At 16.9% G+C, this 24,703-nt stretch overlaps 8 protein-coding genes across 8 annotated transcripts; 3 read left to right on the top strand and 5 right to left on the bottom strand.

Moving 5' to 3' along the window:
- Positions 1–829: 829 nt before the first annotated feature.
- Positions 830–3,646, bottom strand: PGSY75_1459500 (hypothetical protein; the record flags this gene model as incomplete). The annotated part of the gene is made up of 1 exon (XM_018788280.1): positions 830–3,646. The coding sequence occupies one exon, from the start codon at positions 3,644–3,646 to the stop codon at positions 830–832; it is 2,817 nt and encodes a 938-aa protein (XP_018639652.1).
- A 2,293-nt stretch (positions 3,647–5,939) lies between these two features.
- On the top strand, positions 5,940–6,962 carry PGSY75_1459400 (hypothetical protein; the record flags this gene model as incomplete). The annotated part of the gene is made up of 1 exon (XM_018788279.1): positions 5,940–6,962. The coding sequence occupies one exon, from the start codon at positions 5,940–5,942 to the stop codon at positions 6,960–6,962; it is 1,023 nt and encodes a 340-aa protein (XP_018639651.1).
- A 510-nt stretch (positions 6,963–7,472) lies between these two features.
- PGSY75_1459300 (putative OPA3-like protein) lies at positions 7,473–8,042 on the bottom strand (the record flags this gene model as incomplete). The annotated part of the gene is made up of 1 exon (XM_018788278.1): positions 7,473–8,042. One exon carries the CDS (start codon positions 8,040–8,042, stop codon positions 7,473–7,475), a length of 570 nt encoding a protein of 189 aa, XP_018639650.1.
- Positions 8,043–9,892: 1,850 nt separating this feature from the next.
- On the top strand, positions 9,893–12,538 carry PGSY75_1459200 (hypothetical protein; the record flags this gene model as incomplete). The annotated part of the gene is made up of 1 exon (XM_018788277.1): positions 9,893–12,538. The coding sequence occupies one exon, from the start codon at positions 9,893–9,895 to the stop codon at positions 12,536–12,538; it is 2,646 nt and encodes an 881-aa protein (XP_018639649.1).
- Positions 12,539–13,304: 766 nt separating this feature from the next.
- On the bottom strand, positions 13,305–15,695 carry PGSY75_1459100 (putative GTP-binding protein; the record flags this gene model as incomplete). The annotated part of the gene is made up of 1 exon (XM_018788276.1): positions 13,305–15,695. The coding sequence occupies one exon, from the start codon at positions 15,693–15,695 to the stop codon at positions 13,305–13,307; it is 2,391 nt and encodes a 796-aa protein (XP_018639648.1).
- A 901-nt stretch (positions 15,696–16,596) lies between these two features.
- On the bottom strand, positions 16,597–18,741 carry PGSY75_1459000 (ATP-dependent RNA helicase DBP5; the record flags this gene model as incomplete). The annotated part of the gene is made up of 1 exon (XM_018788275.1): positions 16,597–18,741. The coding sequence occupies one exon, from the start codon at positions 18,739–18,741 to the stop codon at positions 16,597–16,599; it is 2,145 nt and encodes a 714-aa protein (XP_018639647.1).
- Positions 18,742–20,213: 1,472 nt separating this feature from the next.
- PGSY75_1458900 (conserved protein, unknown function) lies at positions 20,214–21,109 on the bottom strand (the record flags this gene model as incomplete). Its single annotated transcript, XM_018788274.1, has 3 exons — positions 20,214–20,556; positions 20,649–20,774; positions 20,892–21,109. 3 exons carry the CDS (start codon positions 21,107–21,109, stop codon positions 20,214–20,216), a joined length of 687 nt encoding a protein of 228 aa, XP_018639646.1.
- A 933-nt stretch (positions 21,110–22,042) lies between these two features.
- PGSY75_1458800 (hypothetical protein) lies at positions 22,043–24,547 on the top strand (the record flags this gene model as incomplete). The annotated part of the gene is made up of 1 exon (XM_018788273.1): positions 22,043–24,547. The coding sequence occupies one exon, from the start codon at positions 22,043–22,045 to the stop codon at positions 24,545–24,547; it is 2,505 nt and encodes an 834-aa protein (XP_018639645.1).
- Between the last annotated feature and the right edge of the window lie 156 nt (positions 24,548–24,703).

Here is a 24,703-nt window from a genome sequence, read left to right as displayed (position 1 = left end):
CATTTTAAAATATATATAATTTTCATTTTTTGTTTATTTATTCTATGATTATACAAAGGACTTTTTCTAAATACGAAAAATTTATTTTTTATTCAAAATCCTGTAGGCCATTATTAACAAAAAAAAAAAAAAAAAAAAAAAATATATATATATATATATATATATATATATATATATATATATATATATAATATATATGTATATATAATTATATACATATAAATATTATTACCTATGTATAAAAATGATAATATTATACACGTTATATTTAAATAATTATACATATGATAATTTTAAATAATACAAATATATATATATATAATATATATAAATATTGTATATTTCATTTTATAATTTTATGTGAAAATGTCACATATTTTTTATAACCATACATTTATTTTAATAATTTTTTTTTTTTTTTTTTTTAATTGTAACACAAAATGTTGAAGAAAAAAAAATATTAAATCAAAATCCTTTTTCGTGTCTTTATATATAATATATATTATATTTATAATTATCCAAAATATAAATAAAAAAATAAAAAAATAAATAAATATATATATATATATATATATATATATAATATATAATATATAATATATAATATATATTTTATATATTTTATATTACATAAAAATTTTCACCTTTAACAAAAAAAAAAAAAAATTTTTAAATTTTGACATGAAAGTTTTATATAAAAAGTCATGTTTGGTTATTTTCCTTTTTTAATTTTTTATAATTGTAAGAATATTTTAAGCATTATTAAAAAGATGTAATATATATATATATATATATTAAATATATATAATATATATATATAATATATTATTTATTTTGCCTTAGTGGCATAGGTATATAAGTAGTGTCTTATGAATTCAAATATTTTGTTAAAATTTTTGTTATCATAAATTAGTAGTAATAAATTAATTACATATGTATTAAATTGATTTTGTATCATTTGACATATGATCATATTATTTATATGGACACTTTTATATAATTCTGTATTTATATTATTTTTTATATTTGAATCCATTATATATCCATTGTTATATTTTAAATAAATTTTATCCTTAAGATAAGGTTGTATGATATTTGTTATATATTCTAAAATATTTTCATTATATGATTCTGAAGACAAGGAAGTTTTTATAAAATACATATTCATCATATAATTAAAGATTAATATATCATTATTTATGCTACTTTCAAGGGTTATTATATTTAAAATATTATGTACTAGATTATTATGATATGTATTATATTTATGTTGTTTATTATTATATATACTTAAAAAATTTAGAAGAATAATTTTCTGAAAAAATAATATTGATGGTTTATATAATAATTCAAAATGAATAATACTATTATTGTTATTATGTACATTATAATAATTATATATATTTAAAAATATGTGTAGTATATTATCAAGTATAGTTATATTATTAATATAAAATATAAAATTTTTTAAATATAATAATGTATATTTTATCATATTTTTATAAATATAATGAAATAAAAATTCATTTAAATTATTTATTTTGTCCATTCTTATATTTAATAAATTATCTCGTATATGTTCATACATATCTTGATTATTATAATATAGCAATAAAAAAAATTCCTCATTTTTTTCAAAAAAAAAATCTTTGAGTATATATAAATTATTTTCTTCTTTCATAATTGAACTTGCATCATTTATTTTTTCATTTATTATAAATTTAATTGTATTATCATTTTTTATTTCTTCTTCTTTTTCATTTGGTGTAATCTTCATACCATTTTTTGTTTTTAAAAATTGAAAAATATTTAACATTAATATTTCAATTTTTTCTGAAGTAATATTATTAAAAAATTTTGTGGTCATAACATAATAAATATATTCTACATATGTTAATATATATATATTATTTATATGTCTACTTATAAAATTTATATATGACAAAATAAGATCTATATTGTTACATTTGCTTAATGAATTTAAAAAAAAGAATAAACAATGTAACGTAGAACTATTATTAATTTTTATATTGTTTAAAGATGAAAGAAGAATATAAAGATATTTTTGGTTATCAAAAATTTTGTCTATTATAATATATTTATTTATATCATCAAAAAAGTTCATTTTTTTTATTTTTTTTGTCTCATTAATCGTTTGAGAAATATTCTTATCAACATTATAAGTATTATTTGAAGATATAAAACTCTTTTCTTTATTTTCAACATATATATCATTTATATTATTATTATTATTATTATCACAATTGTTATTATATATGGGTATATACTTATATAACAAATTAAATATATTTATACATTTCTTAAAATTTTTATCCTCTACATGTTCCTTTCTTTTTTTGTACTCTAAAAAGAAATCGTTAACTAAATACTGTTGTGATAATTTATTATATAGTATATCTAAAATATATAATTTTATATTTACACAATTAATATTTTGAGATAATTTTAATAATAAAAATACTTCATTAATATTTAAATGTGTAATAATATCTTTATTTTTATTTATAAAATCTGAAAATTTATAAAAATCTATGTTATGTCTTCCTTTTATTTGTATACTTGACAGATAGTAGTATGCTTCAATAATTTTAGACAGTTTATCAAACTGTTGCTTAGAATAATCATCTATTTTATGATGATTACACCCAGGTGAGTTATATATATGTATATAATTATGAATAACTTTGTTACTATACTTTTTTATATTTTCCATAATTTTATTAATATTTAACATATACAATTTAGTGTTTAAAAAATCAATAAAATAATCATACAACTCTTTATTATATACATTATAATTATAATATATACAACATAAATGTAGTATATCATTTAATTGTATATTTTCTCTCCTTTTATAATATATAAAATTACAATATTTAATAAGCTCCCTTGACATATATGTTATTACATTATTATTGTTGTTATTCATAATATTATTCTCTGTTTTATGGTCCATTGCATATGATGATATAATATTTTCTTTTGGTAATTTATATATACCATCATTTCTTTTCCCTTTTTCATTATATTTAATTTCAAAATAGGTAAAAAATATTTGTATTAATATTAATTCGTAAGTTTTAAAATTATATATATTGTTTAAAACATGTTCATTTATTTTTTTAATATGTTCCCATTTTATTTTATATATAAGAAAACTATATAATATTAATAGTACGTGGTTAGTTGTAAAAATATTTATATTGTTCATAATATATAAGTACATTTTATATATTGAATTACTATTATTTATATTATTTACTATAACTTTATACTTATCATTTTTCATATATGGATCATATGAATCTATTTTATTATTATTATTATTATTATTATTATCAATTAGATAATTATTATATCTATTTTTTTTTAATTCATTTTTATATGTTATATTTATATTTTTATACAAATAACATATTGCCACATCCAAATTGTAAATATCATTGTGTTCTTTATGTGATGAATTATGTTCATTAATATTTTTTACATTTTTAATTAATCTTAGAAGGTGATTATTATATTTTAATTTATTTTCAATCTCTTTATAGTTATTACTATAAAAAAATCTTTCAAATCTTACAACATATTTTACATCTTTAAATATTTCTTTTTTCTTAATCATAAATAACATAACTTATTAAACTATATATTCACAAATAAAAATATGGCAAAGATAAAAAAAAAAAAAAAAAAAAATGAATGAGGATTATGTGATAGAACAAACATAAAGATGACATAACATAAAAGAAATTATAATAAGAAAAAAAAAAAAAAAATTAAATAATAAAAATATTTATATTATTCTACAGATCATATTTATTTTTTTCTAATACATATGTAAATATATAAATATATAAATATATTAATATATTAATATATTAATATAATTATTATATTTTCTTATACACCTCTCTTCATTTTTTTTTTTTTTCCATTATAGAAAAATAATATATAGCACAAAAGAAAAAAAAGATTAATGGCATAATTTATTTCATTTTTTTTTAATATTTTTACAATATTTAAATAATTTATATTACTTTTTCATTAAGTATTGTGAATATATCTACATGATTATATTATATTATATTTGAGAATTTTTTTTTTTTTTTTTTTACTTCTACTGTTATAAATAAAGAATCACATAAATATATAATATATATTATTTTCTTCCATTTTAAAGACGACCAAAAGAAAAAAAAAAAAAAATACAATATATAAGGACAAGGCAAAAAGAATGAACCTTATAAGAATTTAATAATATTTTTATAATTAAAGAATATTATATAGAAATATATATTCAAATTTTAAAAAAGGAAATATCATCTTAAAATAAATATAGAACATATATAATAGGAACGATAACATTATAAATATATATATTATAATATCATTTGTATTTTTAACAAAATAATAAAAAAAGGAACATACTTCTTTTTATGTTTCAATATTATCTTTTCAATAATATAATATATATTATATAATTAATATTTTTGTATATAATTTTTTTATGGGTAAATATGAAATATATATTTATTTTATATAAAATATATTCATTCATTCATATATATATAATAAAAAATATATTTTTAAATAGTTGTATTAAAAATATACATTTAAGAGGGTACTGGGTAATATATAATATATTATAAAGAAAAAATCTGGGTATATAATATATATATATATTTTATATATACTTCTGCTTATAAATATATATATATATATTATAATATTGATACATAATATTTTATACAATTATTTTTATAATAATGTATATATATATATATATATATATTATATATGTTATATTATTATGTTATTATTTGGTCCATAGAAAATTTATATATAACGCCAGAATTTTTATCTACATAATTTACTTTTTCTTTTTTTCATTTATATATACTTAAACTGGAATGAGATAATCCCCAAATTTTTAAATATATAAATATATTATATAAAATAATATTATGTACCTTAAAAAAAAAAAAAAAAAAATTCATATAAATGTTAATTATATATATTATTTATATATATTTTATATATATATATTTTTTTTTATTTTGTTATTATTTTTTTTCATTTTATTATTATTATTTTTTTTTTTTCTTTTTATTCCACTTGATATATTTTTTAGCATTATCTATTGTTTTAGTATATTTTATTTTTTTGATACTTTGAAACTTTTATATTTTTCTTAAATAGAAAAATTATTTGTTTTTATTTTTTTCACAACAATTAAAGAAGAATGTAAAATAAAATATTTGTTATACTTAATTTAAAAATAAAAAGAATATATATAAATTATATATATATATAAAATATAAATAAATAATATATATATATATATATTATATATATGTATATTTTATTATATATATAATATATTATTATTATTTTTTAAAATACACGCACCTTTTAAGAAAAAAAAAAATAATAAAATAATATATGTAAAAATCCGAAATATTTCCAATATTAATTATAAAATAAATATTCAAAGAAAATAAGTACATGACATGATAAATATATTTTATTATATAAAATAAATATACCATTCGCATACATGAACATGTATTTTATGTATTCAAGGAAGAATAAAAAAATAAAATAATAAATATATGTTATATATACATATATATATATATATATATATATATATATATTTATGTATTAAATTAATGTCATCTTGAAAGCACCTCATATATATTTTTATTATTTTTTTATAATTTTTTAAAATATATAAAATATAGTAATATATATACATAAATATATATATATTTGTATGTATGTTTATTTATCTTTGTGTTTATATAAAATATATATAAATATTTATATATATATATATTTATTTTATATATGTAATATCGTGCTTGTATTTTTTTGATCAAGCTGTTTATATTTGGATTGTAAAAAAAAAAAAAATGAAAAACATATTGAGGAATAGAAAAGAAAAAGAAGATGATCATGTTTCTAGTAATACAACGAACGACGTAAAAAAGGGTAGTTTTATAAATTATATATGTAAAAGTCTTAAGAATGTTTTAAAAGAAAAAATACAGAGTAAATATAAATATTCTTTATTAATAGGATTATTTATTACATTTTTAATATTTTGTGGGTTTTTTAGATATATGACAGAATTATATCATACTCATTTTTATAATTTCAAATATATTGATGTATCTAATACAGAAAAATTAAAAGAAATATTTTTTAGTAATAATCCATATTTAGTCTATTGTAAAAATGATAAAAATACAAGTATACATCCAGTAATTAATTCTAGTCGTTCGAACTTACCTGATATTTTAAATATTGCTGTAATTAATTGTAAAATGCCATTACCAAGTAAACAAAATATATATCAAAGATTTAGTTTAGAAGATAATACACCTGCCTTTGTAATTTGTTATGGAAAGAAACCTAAACCAATAAATGCTGCCTTATTAAATAATAAAAAGAAATTCATAACATATGTACGTGAAGCTTTAGTATTCAATGTTCCTTTTTTTAGTAAGTTCCCACAATTTCAAACCAAATGTCTAAATAAAAATAAAAAATGTGTACTCTTTATTAATAATTTAGAATTAACTACTAAAAATATACAATATAATTATATAAATGATTTATTTGTTACAAATAAATATTTCAATATTAGCCCTTTAATTATTGATAATAAAAGATTCATCATGAAATTAAATAATGAATTAAATAAAACTTATTTAAAAAAAAATGATGTACATGTTTTATGTCTTTTTAATGATACAATTAAAAATGTTGATACTTTCTATGGATTCTTTTATAATGATAACTTTGACGATTTCAAAAAATTATCCGAATTTGTTTCTACATGTATAAATGCAAATAGCCAAACAACACAAGCTGTCAAATTGCAAGAGCCTCCACAAATTAAATATAGACCAGTCAAGCAAACCAAACAATAAAAAAGAAAAAATAAAATTAAAATGGATAATATGTAAATGTATATATAAATATATATATATATATTTAAATTTATATGTACACATTAATTTTAATTTATTTTTTTTTTTTTTTTTTTTGTCAATACGTATATTAAATTAACTAATTGAGTTATATGCATCTGATAAACAAAATTTTGTTCATTTATATTATTTTTTCTTATCAATAATGGAACATTATATATATGTTATATTTATATGTGCATTTTTACATTTTTTTTTCAAATCTATAAGTATATAATTTTTTTTTTTTTATAAATATTTCACCGCTATTTATTTAACCTCATACGCATTTTATATGATATATATTTATATATTTATAATGACTAATAAACAATTGAGTTAAAATGAAAATTTTTGAAAATACAACATAATTAAAACAAATAAATATGAACATATAAATAAATAAATATATATATATATATATATATACATACATATATACTATTGTCACATTTTAGTTATTCATTTAGTTCAATTTTGTTTTATATTATTTTTACCATTTTGTTCTTTATCATTTTGAGAAAGAGTATTTTGTTTGCTAACATATTTGTTATATATATCTTTAAAGAAGTTTTTATTTTCTATATCATAACTTCTATTATCGCGAATATTTTTTTTTGTGGGCATAACGATTTTCATAATTTCATCATTTTCTTTTTGTAATTCCAAAACTTGTAATTTTAATGTTTCTAATTTATGATTTAATATGTATTCTTTTTTTGCTTCTTTTAAACTATTTCTTTTATATTCTGCTATAATTATTAAAGCTGCAATTAAAAATATAATAGTTTCTCCTAGAATTTCACTACCTACATTAACTGATTTATTCTCACTTATGTAAGAACTATAATTAATATTGGTTGTATTTGAATTATAAAATTTTTTTTGTATATACTGTTCAAAAAAATAATATTTCTTACCACAATATATACATATACTCTTAAAATTTTTATTTTCTATAGCTTTCTTTTTTATATAACCTGATATAGGTTTACTTACCTGTCTTATTAAAACAATCCCAATTTTAAAAAGTGGAATCATTTTCTTATCTTAAAGATATTATAGGAACATTTGCACAACATACTTTGTTTTGTATATACAAAAAAAAAATATATATATAAATGAAGAAATTATAATAATAATATGGAATATATATATTGTACATATATATATATATATATGTATTGCATATATTTATCCATATAACCATTAAAAATTGTAAATATAAGGCTAACTTTCTTTCTTCTTTTTTTTAAGCTTTATATATTTTTTAGGCACAAAAAGATTTTCTAAGACGTTTCCACAATGGTTGTAAAATATATACATATATATATATAATTTATTTTATTTTATTTTATTTTATTTTTTTTTTTGCTATATTGAAAAAACTCAAATAAGTAATATACCATCACATTTCTTAACATACATATTGTTTATTTTCTTATCACATATATATTTCATCTTATACAATTATAATTCTCAAATATGGGTGTATTACCTTTTCATATAAAATACAATTTTTGCTGTACAAATATTAATTGGACATCTAAAAAAATTTTCAACCTTTTTTTTTTTTTTTTTTTTTTCTTTCTTATTTTAAAAATGTGATATATTCTTATTATTTTATATTATTTGTTTCTTTTATTATTGTTTTTTTTTTTTTCTTTTTTTCAAATTATACTATTTAATAAAATTCAATAAATTAAATATATATATATATATATATTTATTTATTTATTTATTTGTGTATAATATATAATTATAATAAAACAATTTATTGTATACATATTTATTTCATATTGATATCGAAAAAAAAAAAAAAAAGAAAAAAAATAGACTATTATAGTTTTTATTATTATGTCATAATATTTATATATTATATACATTTGGTAAATATATATTCTTTTTATATATCCTCATGACATACATATATATTATATATATATAATATATTATTGCCCCAAGTAATATTTATTAATATATTCATTTCACAATTTTATTATTATTTTATCTTTACAAAGCGATTCAAGAAAAAAAAAGAAAAATTAAAAATACCAGCTCTATCAAATATATTATATATATATATATATATATATATATGTAATTATATATAATACATATTATAGTAATATCAAATAACATATATTTTTTTTTCGAATTTATATATAATAAATATATTTTATAAAATTTTGTAAATATATTTAGAATTATAAATATATTATATCTTTTTAATTTTTTTTTTTTTTTTTTTTTTTTTTGAGAAAAGTCTATTTTTATATATAGGTTTTTTATGAAAATATTGAATTCACAGTTATTTTAATTTTTTTTTTCTTTGTATATAAAAATAAATAATATATTCGATGAGGTTGTATGGAGTTTTTTTTTTTTTTTTTTTTTTTTTCGTTTTTAAGAATTAAATAAAATGTATATATTTAATTTAATGTAGTATTATATATATATTTTTTCTATTTTTTAGTAAATTTATATATATATATATATATATATATATATATTATGTTAATTCTTTTAATTTAAACCATTTTATTGTTGTTCTTATTTATATATAGCAGCCACTTTTTTAAATTATATAATATATATAATATATATATAATTGAATATTTTATTATAAATATACCCTTTATTGTAATTTAAAAAAAAAAAAAAAAAAAAAAAAAAAGTAAATGAATTATAAATATATATATATATTCATTTCTTGTTGATAAATATATATAACCGATCAAATATATATTATTTTAAACATATTTCTTTTTATGTATAACAAATATGATATGAGCACAATGAAAATACAAAAATATATACAATAATTTATATGAAAATATATCTTTTTTTTTTTTTTTTTCATTTGTTTATATATATAACAAAGTTAACAAATGAAGGATGTAAAATTAAACAAGTCTAATATAAATGTAGATGAGAATGGTAACGAGCTAAATTTTAAAAATAAAATAAAAGATAATAATGAAAATTGTGAATTAGAGGAAAAAGAATATAATGACATATCAATGAATCACTTGAATGATACATCTTCCGAGTGTTCATCATCGAGTAGTATGGATGATAATAAAAATAATATGATCAACGAAAAAACAAAAGAAAAAGAAACAAAAAAAAGTGTACATGGAATTAATTACAATAAGAAGAACACGAAAGAAGATAATTATCATAACAATAATAAAAATTTTGAGTATTATCCAATGAATCAAGAATATAATAAAAAAAGAGGAAAAATATATAACCTTTTTTCAAAAGAACATTATGTATATGAACATTATAAGAAGAAAGATATTTTATTAAGTTTATGGTGGAAAAATTTAATAGACCTATACTCAGATATTATAATAACGAATTTGTCTAATAATATAAGTAATATAGAAATTATAAATATGAATCATGATAATAATAATAATATTATAAAAAATACGAATTTCGAGTATTTCAATGAAGGGGTTTTATTTTTTCATAATTCAAAGAAGACCAATAATTATAAAATGAGCATATTACGTGTGGTTACAACAGATGAAGTAAATAAAAAAAATGAGAAACAATTTTTTCATTCTTCTGCATTAAAAAATAATATTATAGATGATTCTTTTAAAAAATATTATTCCAAGAAATATAAAAATATACCAATTATTAAAAGATATAATTGTATGTATTTACCATATTATACAACCAATACAGATATTTTATATTGTAATAAACAAAATATGAACACTAGTGTAATGTCACGTGAGTCAACGTTTATGCATGATGGAAATGTAATTGTAGCTAATAAGTCAATAAACGGAAAAATATATCTTTATAATATTAAAAATACAATTAATAGGATTAATAAAATGGAATATATAGAGGCTGAGGGGGGTATACCAACTACCATAGATGATGATAATTATATCAATAATGATTATTATGATGATGAAGAGGAAGAGGAAGAGGAGGATGAAAATATTAAATTACATTTTGATAATAAAAAGAACGACGAACAAGAGGAATGTATAGAACATTATAAAAATGATGATGATGAAGAAGATGAAGTGTTTGGAGTTGAAATAGAACATAATCAAAAGTATAATCATGAAGTAAATATAATAAATGATGAAAATAATAATTCAAATGATTGTAATAAAAAGATCGATGAGAATTCAAAAAATGAATGTTCTGATAATAAAAAAAAGGATAGAATCCTTACATTTAGGAAGAAAAAAAAAACTGAAATTGATAAGGAAGAAAATAAGAGTATAATATGGAATAACTCAAATGATATCAATATAGATAATAATAATAATAACAATAATAACAACATCAATAATAACATCAATAATAACATCCATAATAACAATAATAATAATAATAAATATTATTATTATGACCTTTGTGATGATAATGTTACCAATTTAAAAAGTAGAAAAAAAAAGAAATATAAATCTACAGGTAATGAAAAAAAGAATAAAATATATGATGGGCAATTATTATTAGAATTAGAAGGTCATAAAAGAACTGGGAAAGGATTATTTTTTAGAGAAAATTATTTATTAAGTAATGGTGATGATAAGAATATATTCATATATGATATAAATAGTAAGAGTGTAAATTCAAAAAAAAATAAATATGGTGATGAACATACAAATGTATCAAAAATAAAACCATATATATCAATAAAGACGAATGAATTATATAGTAATGTAAGATGGTTATATGATTCTATAATAATCGGATCAACATATAGTGGATATTTTTCTTTATTTGATATAAGGATGAAGAATAATAATGTAAGTACAGTTCATAATTCATATACAGATACATTAAATAATAATAGAAGTGATAGTATATATAATAATTATATTAATTATAATATGAACAAAAGAATATCAAATATTAATAATAATATAAATAATTATGAAAATAAAATAAATATGTATTCTATACATAAAAAAATAACAAAATATGAAATATCAGATATAGATAAATATAATAGTCAAGATAATAATTTAATTTGTTTAAGCTCATTAAATAATATATTTATTTTTGATATAAGATATATAAATAATAATTTACCATATAAAGTATTACATGATAATTCATATAATAATTATAATTTAAATGATACTTATTTTGAACCATATCAAACATCTCTCTATACTGGTGAAGGGATTAGTAGTAATACAAATGTCAATTATTTTTATGATCATTCATATAATAATTTTTATAATGATGATTTTTTTAATTCAGATACTTTTATTCATTCATTGTTTTGGTGTAATATTGAAGGATTTAATTATATAGGATCTTTAAATAATAAAGGTATTATCAACATATATGATGTTAATAAAAGTAAACAACATTGTGTATTTACATATGGATGTAAATATATTAAACATTTTAAATATAATCCATATAAAATTAATAATTTCTTATCAGTTGATAAGAATAATATTTTGCATCTTTTTACATTACCTGACCAAATATATAAAAGTGATTTTGACATGTACCTAAATAAATATATAAAGGATGAATAATAAAAATATATACATATAAATAATATATATATATATATATATATATATATATATATAAATATATGTTTAAAAGGATATTACAATTTTTAAGTCTTTTTTCATTCAAAAAAAAAAAAAAAAAAAAAAAAATTAATTTAATTAAATACAAAATATATTATACATTACTTGTACATATATTCTATATAATTAACATATTTACGTCCATTTATTATTGTATTGAATTATAATATAAGAATATATAAAGAGTATATATCTTTATATTTATTGTATGAACATAAACTGATATATGAGTATAATAATATATTCATATATGAATATTTTTATGTTCCTACAATATTATTTGAGACAATTAAATTTGAATAATTTCAATTTAATATAATATAATATAATTTTTTTTTTTTTTTTTTTTTCTTGTGATAAATAAGTAAATATATATATGTAAGTGTGTATGTATGTATTTATTTATTTATTTATATTTATAATTAAATATCCTTAAATATTATTTAATATATCATTTGCATAACATTTCATATTTGAACATTTTAAAATTAAAGGTTAAAAGATAAAATTTAAAAATTACAAATTAAAAACATATAAATAAAACTCAAAAAAATAAAAAATACATCCATTCATATAAATATATATATATATATATATATATATTTATATATTTATTTATATATTTATATATTTTATTTTTTTTATGGAACAAAAAAAAAAAAAAATGTCAATAAATTGATTTTTTTTCTATATAATACATAACATATTATAACTGATGAAGTATATTTTGTAAATCTTCTTGTTTTGATATTATGGAAGTGCTAGTATCATTAAAATTTGCTAAATTTTTTATTTGCTCTTGCTCCTTTTGTAGTGTTTCATTTTTGATATGTTCTCTTCTGTGAGGATATAATTTATCTAACTGTTGTATTAATTTTTTTTTTTTTTTCAAAACTTTTGCTGTTCTTCCTCTATAAGATTTAAATTTAAAGACATCAATCTGTGTATGTTTAATTGCATCAGTTATCATTGAAGGTCTTCTATATATTTTAATATTTTTAGGAACATAAATTTCAAAAATTTTCGTACCACTTCCTGTTATAGAAAACCAACCTAAATCAGATATGACTATATCATCTACACTTTCAAAATCTTTTCCATATATTTTTATAGTATGTTTAACAAAAGGTTTTAATAAATCAAAATCTGAGTTGATATGTGGAGGATATAAGAAGGAGCATTTTTTTTTTTCAAGAAATGATTCGACTTTTTCAGTTCTACACATATGTACTGTTACCTTATTTGATAAATAAAATGTTAATAAAGAAAAAGTACCATATATAAAATTTATATAACACATAGAACCTAATATGATAGATGAATCTTGTTTCAATTTATATGTAAATGGTTGTATTTTTTTATTTATGCATATACCATTTAAATCAATATCTTTATATAAGATAGAAGAATATTGATATTTAGTAGGTATACCAATTGTATCTATTATATTTATATTTTTTTTCAATTTAAAAACATTATAATTTAATGTAGTATATGGTATATTTGATGTTGTAACACCACCTTTTTTTCTTTTATTATATATATCACCTATATGTTTATAATTAATATATTTTAAGAACGAATTAACAAATGTTGATTTCCCTACATTAACACAACCTACTATATATATGTCAGTTCCCTTATCTATGTCTACATAATATTTCATTCTTTCTTCTAACATATCATAATTATAAAATTTTAAGGCTGATATAAATATTAAATCATTTATATGAGAATTCTTTATTTGCCTAACTAAATTACGAAACCATATTTTTATCATATCTAAATTTGTTGACTTAGGTAAACAATCTACTTTGTTTACTAGCCATATGATATTTAAATCTTTATTTTTACATCCTATATATAATTCTGGTAATATAGTATTTTCAATATTTGTTATATCTATTATATATAATACTAATGATTTACGTTTCATCTTTTTAATTAAATTATTCATAATATGATTACGATCTCCTTCGATATATTTAGATGTACTTAATTCCATTTTTTCAACATCTAATCTTTTCTTATCATTTCTTTTTTTCATCACATCTTTTTTTTCGTATATATTAATGGATCGTTTATCTATATTGTACGAGTTATCTTGATAAAGACATTCGTTATCTATCTCATTGTTATGACTCTCAACCTTTTCATGGTTTTTTTGAGCAGACATATTTGTAACTTCTACAAGGTTATTATGACTATCATGTTTTTGTTCTTTATCAAACGAGTTATTACTATCATTAATATTATCATTAATATTATCAATATTTATATTACTATCATTATTATTATCATTAATATTATCAATATTTATATTACTATCATTATTAAGATTAATAGTGCTCTTTTTATTTTGCATGATATCAGTTTTACTTATTTCCATCTTTCCTCTTTTATCACACAATTTTATCATCTTTTTTACAATATATAGCTTATTAGATAAGGGTATATTTTTATTAAATAATCTGTCAATAATATTAATATGTTTTTCATTTTTTGTTTTATTTTTATGTTCTGTTTTCAAAATATTAGGAGCATTATCATCACAAGTGTGTAAATTTTCCTTGTCCTTATTTTTAATATTTTTATTTTTATGATTCTTTTGTTTAATATCTTGTTGTAACATTTTTCTACACTTAATAATATTTTCTATTCTATTTGTATCTACTTCACAATTAAGATCGGTACTTTTATAATGTTGTAATCTATAACATCTTTTACATAAAATAATTCTTGTTTTTATTTTATAATTTGAAAAATTATTTATATCAACCTTAACACCATCAGGAATAGTATCAACTTCTTCTCCTTTAACTTTAGTATAAAATTTTAATCTTCCATTAGTATATTTTTCATAAACTGAATAAGGAACATATCCGCTTTTCTTTTCATTTGTTGTTTGTAGAAATTCTCCACATCCAATACAATTAAGTTTTCTCAATGGATTAACATAAAAATAATCTTCTTCTACATTTAAATGATTGTGCACATTTGTAGTGAAAGGAATGGAATTGATTTTTTTATGTAGAAGTTTTATATTAACTAGATATTTATTTTTATGTAGAATGTTTTTATATAGTATGTTGAACATTTAGTAAAAAAAAAAAAAAAAAAAAAAAAAAAAAAAAAAAAAAAAAAATATTTCTTTTTTTTTTTTTTTTTTTGATATAAAGGTATATATTAAAATGAAAGAATTATACATATAAATAAATACATATAAATAAATATATATATATATATATTGATAGAATTAAAATATGAATATATTATTACACGTTATATTAATTTACAAGCGTATTATTACATATAAAAAATTAAATAAAACAATAAATTCGACATTCTATGAAAAAATAAAAATATATGAATTTTAATTAATTTTATTTTTTTATACTTAATTATATTTTTTATGAACTAAAAGGGTATTACAAAAGGTATTTTTTATATAAATGGAAAAAAAAAAAAAAAAAAAAAAAAAAAAATTACATACATATATATATATATATATATATATTTATTATTTTATATGATTATATGGGGTCGTACAAATTACATCCTTATTATACACATATTTAAAAATAATTTACGTTTTATATTTTAAGTTAACTAAAACGTAGTAAGAGTAATATTTATTTAAAGTTAACAATTTAGGTGTCATTTATATATATGTATATATTTTAAAAGAAAAAATAAAAATATATTTATGAATACAAAATGAGAATATGAAAAAGCCACAATACATAAAAAGAAATACCAATATGTTTATATATATATATATATAAATATATACATTTAAAAAATATGTAAGTTATTTTTACTTGTCGCTTTTTTTTTTATTTTATGGTAAAAAAAACAAAATGAAAAATATAATATAATAAAACAATTATATATACATATATATAATATATATATATATATATATTAAAATTGTAGATTTCTTTTTATAATACAAAAATGTATATAATATATATATTTATTTTTTTTTTTTTTTTGTTTTAATTTTTCAATTTGGTTAAAGATGTTATCATTAATTCTGAATCAAATTCAAGATCGGCTATGGAACATTTATAATATTCTTCTATTTGTTTAATATGAGACATTTGATTTTTACTAATAAAATTAATTGCCATACCCTTAGTTCCAAATCTACCTGTTCTACCAATTCTGTGTATATATGTTTCCATATTAACGCGTTGATTGGATGCATTATTTATATTATCTCCTATTCTTCCTTGATATATATATGGTAAATCAAAATTAATTACTAAACTTATAGATGGTACATCAATACCTCTAGATAATAAATCTGTACATATTAATACTTTTGATATTCCTTTTTTAAAATCTGACATGAGGGTATCTCTTGTTTTTGGATCCATTCCTAGAACATTTGCTTTTTGAATTTGATTTTTTGTAAAACGACTTATAATACTATCAGCACAAATTAATGTTACATTATGATTATTTTCTGTCATAAAATTATATAAATTATATGCTGATTTTTTTGAATTTACAAATATAACACACTGTGATATTGTCATGGAACAATATAATTCTGATAAATAATAATATTTCTGTTCATCATTTTCTGTTATTAAATAATATTGTTTTACACATTTTAATGTCAAATCTTCTTGTCTTACACTTATCTTTGTTGCTTTAGGAGCAAATTGATCTGCAAATTTACGTACACTATCATTATATGTTGCAGAAAATAATAGTATTTGACAAGATCGAGGTAAAAATCTTTTTATTGTTTCGACTTGTGAAGACATATTATTTTTTATATCAATTAAATCATCTGCTTCATCTAATACAAATAATTTTATATTTTTTGTGTCAATAAATTTTCGTTTTAAAAAATCTAATGTTTTTCCAGGAGTACCTACATATATTTGATATCCTCCTGATTTATTATATCTCTCACATAATGGTACAGCCAAAAAAACTTTAACATTTAAATATTTTGTAAAGTTACACACTACATCATAATTCTGTTGTGATAATTCTCTTGTAGGACATATACAAACAGCTTGTAAAGATGAAAATGTTCTATTAATTTTACATAACATTGCAATAACAAAGGTTAAAGTTTTTCCTGATCCATTTTGTGATTGAGCTATTAAATTCTTATTACTACTTAAAATTATAGGTAATGCATAAGCTTGTATTTTTGATGGTCCTAAAAATTTTAAATAGGTTAATATTTGTATTAATTCGTTATCAATTTTTAGTTCTTCCCATGTATTTTTTGAATGATATAATTTAAAATCACTACTTTCTTTATTATTACTACTACTAGTGGTAGTATCATTATTTTTATTATTATCATTATTTTTATTATTATTATCATTATTATTATTATTATCATTTTTGTCAATTGTACTACTAGTAGCGCTAAATAAATCATTCCCTTTTTTCTCTTTATTATCAATATTTATATTTTCAATTATTGATATTGCTTCTTCTTCTACTGGTTCTTTCGTTTCTGCAGTTTCTTCAATTTCATAATCATCATTATCTTCTACAAGTACACTGTGCTTTTTTTTAACAACTTCTTCATTATTATTATTACTATCATTATTTTCCTTATTATCACTTTCGCTTATTGGTTTTATACTATTATTTTTTTGACTGTCCAACGTAGACACATTCTCGTCCTTTTCCTCTTTCTTTGATATTAATTCATTGGACTTCTTATCAACATCGCCTGGTACGCAATTTTCCTTTTTATCTTCTTCCTTATTTTTTTCACACTTCTCTTCATCTTTTTTATTTAAACTATTTGTAAACGACAAAAGATCACTGGATGATAAATTATTTTTATCTTGTTTAGCCATCATAGACATCATGGTTTGAAGGATAGCTGGATCATCTTTATTTTTTTGTAGATAATTCAAAAACATATTCATAACATTATCACTTCCCTCATTGGGTTTATTATCATCAGCAGGTTGATTTTTATCACTAGATTTATTATCATCAGCAGGTTGGTTTTTATCGCTAGATTTATTATCATCATTATTATTATCTTCCTTCTTTCTTGAGTTTTCATCTTCTTTTTTTGTATCTATTACATCTGCCGTTCCACTTTGTTTTTCTTCTTTAGACTCAATATTTGCTGCCTCTTGTGTTTCCATTTTTGTTAATTTTAAAACAAAAGGTTTATTATTAAATATTGTATATATATATTTTTGTTATAATAGAACTTGTTATTTTTATTATTATTATTTTTATTAGTATTATTTTATTTTATTTTTTTTATATATATAATAACATCATAAATGTCATAACATATACATTAAAGGTATATATATTGTGTTATGTTTATGTATTTATATTCTATATATATATATATATATATATATATACATAAGGTTTGATACATATGTATTATTTTATAAAAAAAACAAAAAATAATAAATTAATATTTATTATAATTAAATATATATAACATTTATATATTCCTTTACTATTATATTATGTATTTTTTTTTTTTTTTTTTTTATATTGGGTATTAAAAACAAATGAATTATTTTTAGTAAAAAAACATATTTTAATATATTCTTTTTCAAAACTGCTTAAAACATATAAATGTTATTAAGAATAAAAATGAATACATAAAAATATATATTTCTTTTTAAAAAAAATGAAAAAAAAAAAAAAAAAATAATATTTAAAAAAAAAGAGAAATATAATAAAAATGTATTAAAATATAATTATATCATATTTTATTTTTTTAACCTATGAATATATATGCGTACATTTAAAAAAATGACAGATCAATTTTTCTAAATTAGGATGATATAAAATATATGATAAAAAAATATTTTTTTTCTAAAAAAATATACAAGTCCATCTATATTATATATTTTATATATATATTTATATATATATGCGTACATTTAAAAAAATGACAGATCAATTTTTCTAAATTAGGATGATATAAAATATATGATAAAAAAATATTTTTTTTCTAAAAAAATATACAAGTCCATCTATATTATATATTTTATATATATATTTATATATATATATATATATATATATATTTTTTATTTAATATATATATATTATTGATATAAATGTATTTATTTAATTCCCTTGTATTTTTTTTTACATGTATTTTACTATATTTATAAATATAATTAATATTTAATAAATATATATAGCTTTTTTTTTATTTATAATACATTTGTAAAATAACAAAAAAAAAATGAATATCATTTTCTTCTTATATTAAAAAAGTGAAGAATTAATAAAATCAATATTTGTATATATAACATATGGAAATAATATAAATACATATTTATTATATGTATGTTTTTCTTTTTTAAAATTAATTGAAAAAGTCTATTTTTTATAACATTCTTAAAAATTTAAAAATATATCATTTTAAAAAATGTTTCATTTTATATATATAACTAAACAAAGAAACAAACAAAAAAAAAATAAAATAAAATAAAAAAAAGAAACAAAAAAAAGAAACAAAAACAATAAAATTTTTCTATAGGGAATTTTATTAAAAAATAAATAAATGAACGAAATTTATATACATTAAATATATATATATATATATATATATATATAATATATATATATATATAATATATTAGTATGTGTTATTAACTATTTTTTTTAATATAGCATTAAAATTAATTTTATTCAAAACTCCTGTTACAATTTTTGGTTGTTCCTTTGAACATTTCCAAAAATTATATAAATTATAATATGATAAAAAGAAACATAAAACGCATAATAAAAACCAACATACTTGAAATGATATAAACATTTGTATTGTTTGTACTAGCCAAATAAAAACGTAAATATATAAAGAAAACCAAAAAACATTTTTTTCATTACTATTTGATGATTTATCTTCTAATGAATGAAAAATTACATTGTTAGAATAATCGTCACCTGAGTCTATCCACCATATCATTCTTACCAAAAATCTGGAAACACAAATGGATGAATGAATAAATAAATCAATATATATATATATATATTTATATAAAGGTATATATTTATATATGTTCCTGTTTACCTTCCTGTTATATTTTTAACTAAATAAAAGTCCAATGAAACTAAAAAAAAGGTAATTGCAAAGGTTATAATGAAATCGTATTCTTTTGTCTGTTCATTTCTAAATAAAAATGGCCCTAGGAAATAACTATAAAATTGAAAAAAAAAAAATATATATATACGTAAAGCTATATACATATATATATATATATATATATATATATATATATGTTTGTGATCCTTTTTATATTTCTTTTTAAATTACATAAATATGGACAATAATTTAGGAATAACATGAATCATACAAATATAAGGATGATTCATTTTTTGAATAAATTCATTTACGTATCTGGGAAGTTCATTTTCATTAAATGAAGAAAAATTAAAATTCTTATTAATGTTCATCATATTATTCATAGTTCCATCTGATATATTTGATTTATTCTTATCATCTTGTCCACTTTGAAATATGCCTGTGTTCATTTTATGAAATGATTTTTTTTAAAATCGAAATATACATAAAAAATAAATATATATCTAATAATATATATATATATATATATAAATATTAGTTATATGTATATTTTTCTTATTTAAAATAATTCCCTTATTAATTATTTTATTTTTTTTTTTTTTGACTTTTTTCCCTAGAATGTAAGAAGTTTTTTTTATTTATTATTAAACTAATTGGTTACATAAATAAATACATATATTCAAACATACCATGTTAGAAAAAAATATATCATTTTGATAAAAAAAAAAAAAGAAAAGAAAAAAATAGGTAAATTTAGAGGTACTAAAATGGAATATATATTTATATAATAATAATTATTTTAAATATAAGAATAAAATGATACGATAATGCAATAATATATATATAACATATACATGTAATATTATATATATATGTAAATGAATATACGAGAAATGTTATCCGTATGTGTTTAATATTTTTTGTATCAAAAAATATATATATTATATATATATATATATTTTTTATTAATTATTTTATATTTTATATTTTGATTTTTTTCGTGTTCTATATAATATATCTCTAAATAAAATGAACATTAAAGAGTTACATTTGATTAGATATATTTTTATTTTAATTTATTTCTATTTTTATTTATATTATATATTATTCTTTTTTAGCCTTGAAAATTGTAGAGTTTTTTCAGTTGTATGAAATGCTAAGTGGAAGGAGGCCTTATATAAATTAAGGAATTTTTTCACAAAAAAAAAAAAAAAAAATATATATAATAATATTATATTATATAATAAAATTAAATATATTTTATATTATATTATATTATATATATATATATATATATATATATATATTATATGTATTTTATTTTATTATATAATTTTTTTCTTTTTCTTTTTTTTTTTTTTTTTTTTTTTTTTTTTTGGATTATGGAAGAAGATTTAAAATACTTTAGTAACTATACTTATGAAGAAGAATCTGATAGAGAGTCTGAGAACTCAAACACAGATGATGAAGAAATTGAAGAAGAAATAGATATATATTTAAATAACGTTAATGAATATAATTTAAATAATATTAATACTTATCTTATACAATATCCTTTGAGACCTAAATATCGTCCTTATAATTTTACAAATAATATACAAAAGATATATAAATGTAATAATTATAATAAATTAAGGAATATAAAAACTAATGTACAGAATAATGAGGAAAGTTATATATTTGAATATAAATTACATGAATCTATAAAAGAGGATTTTCATGAATCTAATACAATGTATAAAGATGAAAAGATAGATAAGAATATAAGTAGATTAATTAGTACTAGTGTTTTATGTGAATATATAACAAATTGTGTTTGTATATTTAAATATAATGAAGTAAAAAATAAAAAAGAAATTTTTATGATACCTTTAAAGCATATATATCAATTCAAGCCGTGTTATAATAATATAATTTTGGATAGAATATTAGACGATTCTTGTAAGGGTGAAAATAAACTGACCCTTATGAACATAAATGGCATGTACAATATGAATGTTAATAATAGTAATTGTAATAATATTAATATTAATAGTAATAATAATAATAATAATTATTATTATAATGAAAGGGATAATGAAAACAACTTGGAAAACAATAAATGTGTAAATTTTAATAATAAAAGTAATATTATCAACAACAATAATAATAACAACAACAATAATAATAATAACAACAACAACAATAATAATAATAACAATAATAATAGTAATAATATTAATATGAATAACCTTAGTAATAATGTCTGGAGCAGTATTGTTAATATATATGATCAGGAATCATATGAAGCGCATGAATTAATATCACTGTTTACAACCATCAATTATGAACATGATAATATAATACAAACAAGTGAAAATAAAAAAGAGATAATACTTGATCAGGATAAATATAATACATATAATACATATAATAATGATTCCATTATTAAAAATGATATTAAAGAAATTAAATTTAATAATGATGCTTACTTATATTTAAATAATATGTGTAAAAATGCTAAAGAATATGAATGTTACTCACATTTAAATGATGATAATAATATGACTAATGGCATATATAAAGATAGTTGCTCTAATAATATAAAAAGATATAATAATAGTTCAACAAATAATGATGAGGATATATTTATTAATATTAATATGATGTATTTCTTTTCTTTAAGTCTGGATGAACAAATCATAAACCTCTTTCGTATAAAAAATGTTCAGAGTTTTCAAGATTTAAAGAGAATATTAAAATGGAATGTAGAAGATGAGGTTTTATTAAATTGTGTTAAAAAATATTGTGTAAATATTTTAGGATTGTGGGTTATTAAATCGAAATATTTATATAAATTTTTACGAGGTAAAGAAGATAAGAAGGAAAATATGAAAGATAATAATAATATTATTGAAAATAACACAAATGACAAAAATATAAGTAATAGTAATATGGATAAAAATAATATACAGAATGGTAGTACTGAGGAAAGATTTTCTTATGTGGATTATAAAATGAGAGTACGAGATTTATTATTAGTTATTATATATAAACAAGTGGAACCTATGTTATATAAGTTTATATATGATACAAGACATCAAATAATAAATAACAAAAATAATAATATAAATAATAATCATAATAATAATAATAGTATTAATTATAGTGCTTATAATAATTACGATAATCATAATAGTATAAGAAATAATGACAGTATTGGTAGGAAAAAAATGAATTCTTCAACATCTATTATAATTGAAAATTTTGAAAAGGCTACAAATTTATCTAATAATGTGCTTGTAGAAATATTTGGACCTTTATGTGAATATAAATATACTGGATATTTTTTTAAACATAAAATGGATGAATTATTTTTATTAAATAATATAAATTTATGTTTATCATATAATGAAAGATGGAAAAATAAAATGATAAAAATAGCAAAGATTATACAAATGTATAAGAATAGTAAAATTATTATTAATGATTATAAATTAGACATAAGAACATTAGAAAAATATATTACTGATATGTTAAATAATAATTGTTTTTCTTTTGATCATATTTATAATAATATAAAAAAAGAATCCAAAAATATACATATAGATTTACAAACATTTATTCAAGCTCTAAATAATATTGCTATTAATATAAATAATATGTGGTTTCTAAAAATAAAAAATAATAGTGATTTTAATAAATGTAGAAATGCAGTTATTAATATTTTCAAAAATGATCATAATATTGTATTAACAAAAAATGAAATCATCAAAAAAGTAGAAACATTTATTAAGTCACAATTAAATATACCAGATATTTATTTTAGAAATATTTTAAAAGAATTCTGTCTACAAAAAAATGGGAAATATTTTTTCAAAGGAAATGACAAAGTTAATATCGACTAAAAATATAAAACAAAATAAAATAAATTAAATTAAAAAGAATTCAAAATATATAAATAAATTAAACTATAAATAAATATATATATATATATATATATATATATATATATTATATATTATATATTATATATATAGATAGATAGATACATATTTATTATA

Source organism: Plasmodium gaboni, chromosome 14 (genome assembly GCF_001602025.1).
Source record: "Plasmodium gaboni strain SY75 chromosome 14, whole genome shotgun sequence".
Taxonomy (NCBI): Eukaryota; Apicomplexa; class Aconoidasida; order Haemosporida; family Plasmodiidae; genus Plasmodium; species Plasmodium gaboni.
The sequence above is the reverse complement of the archived record's forward strand: the minus strand, read 5'-3'. Positions and strand labels throughout refer to the sequence as shown.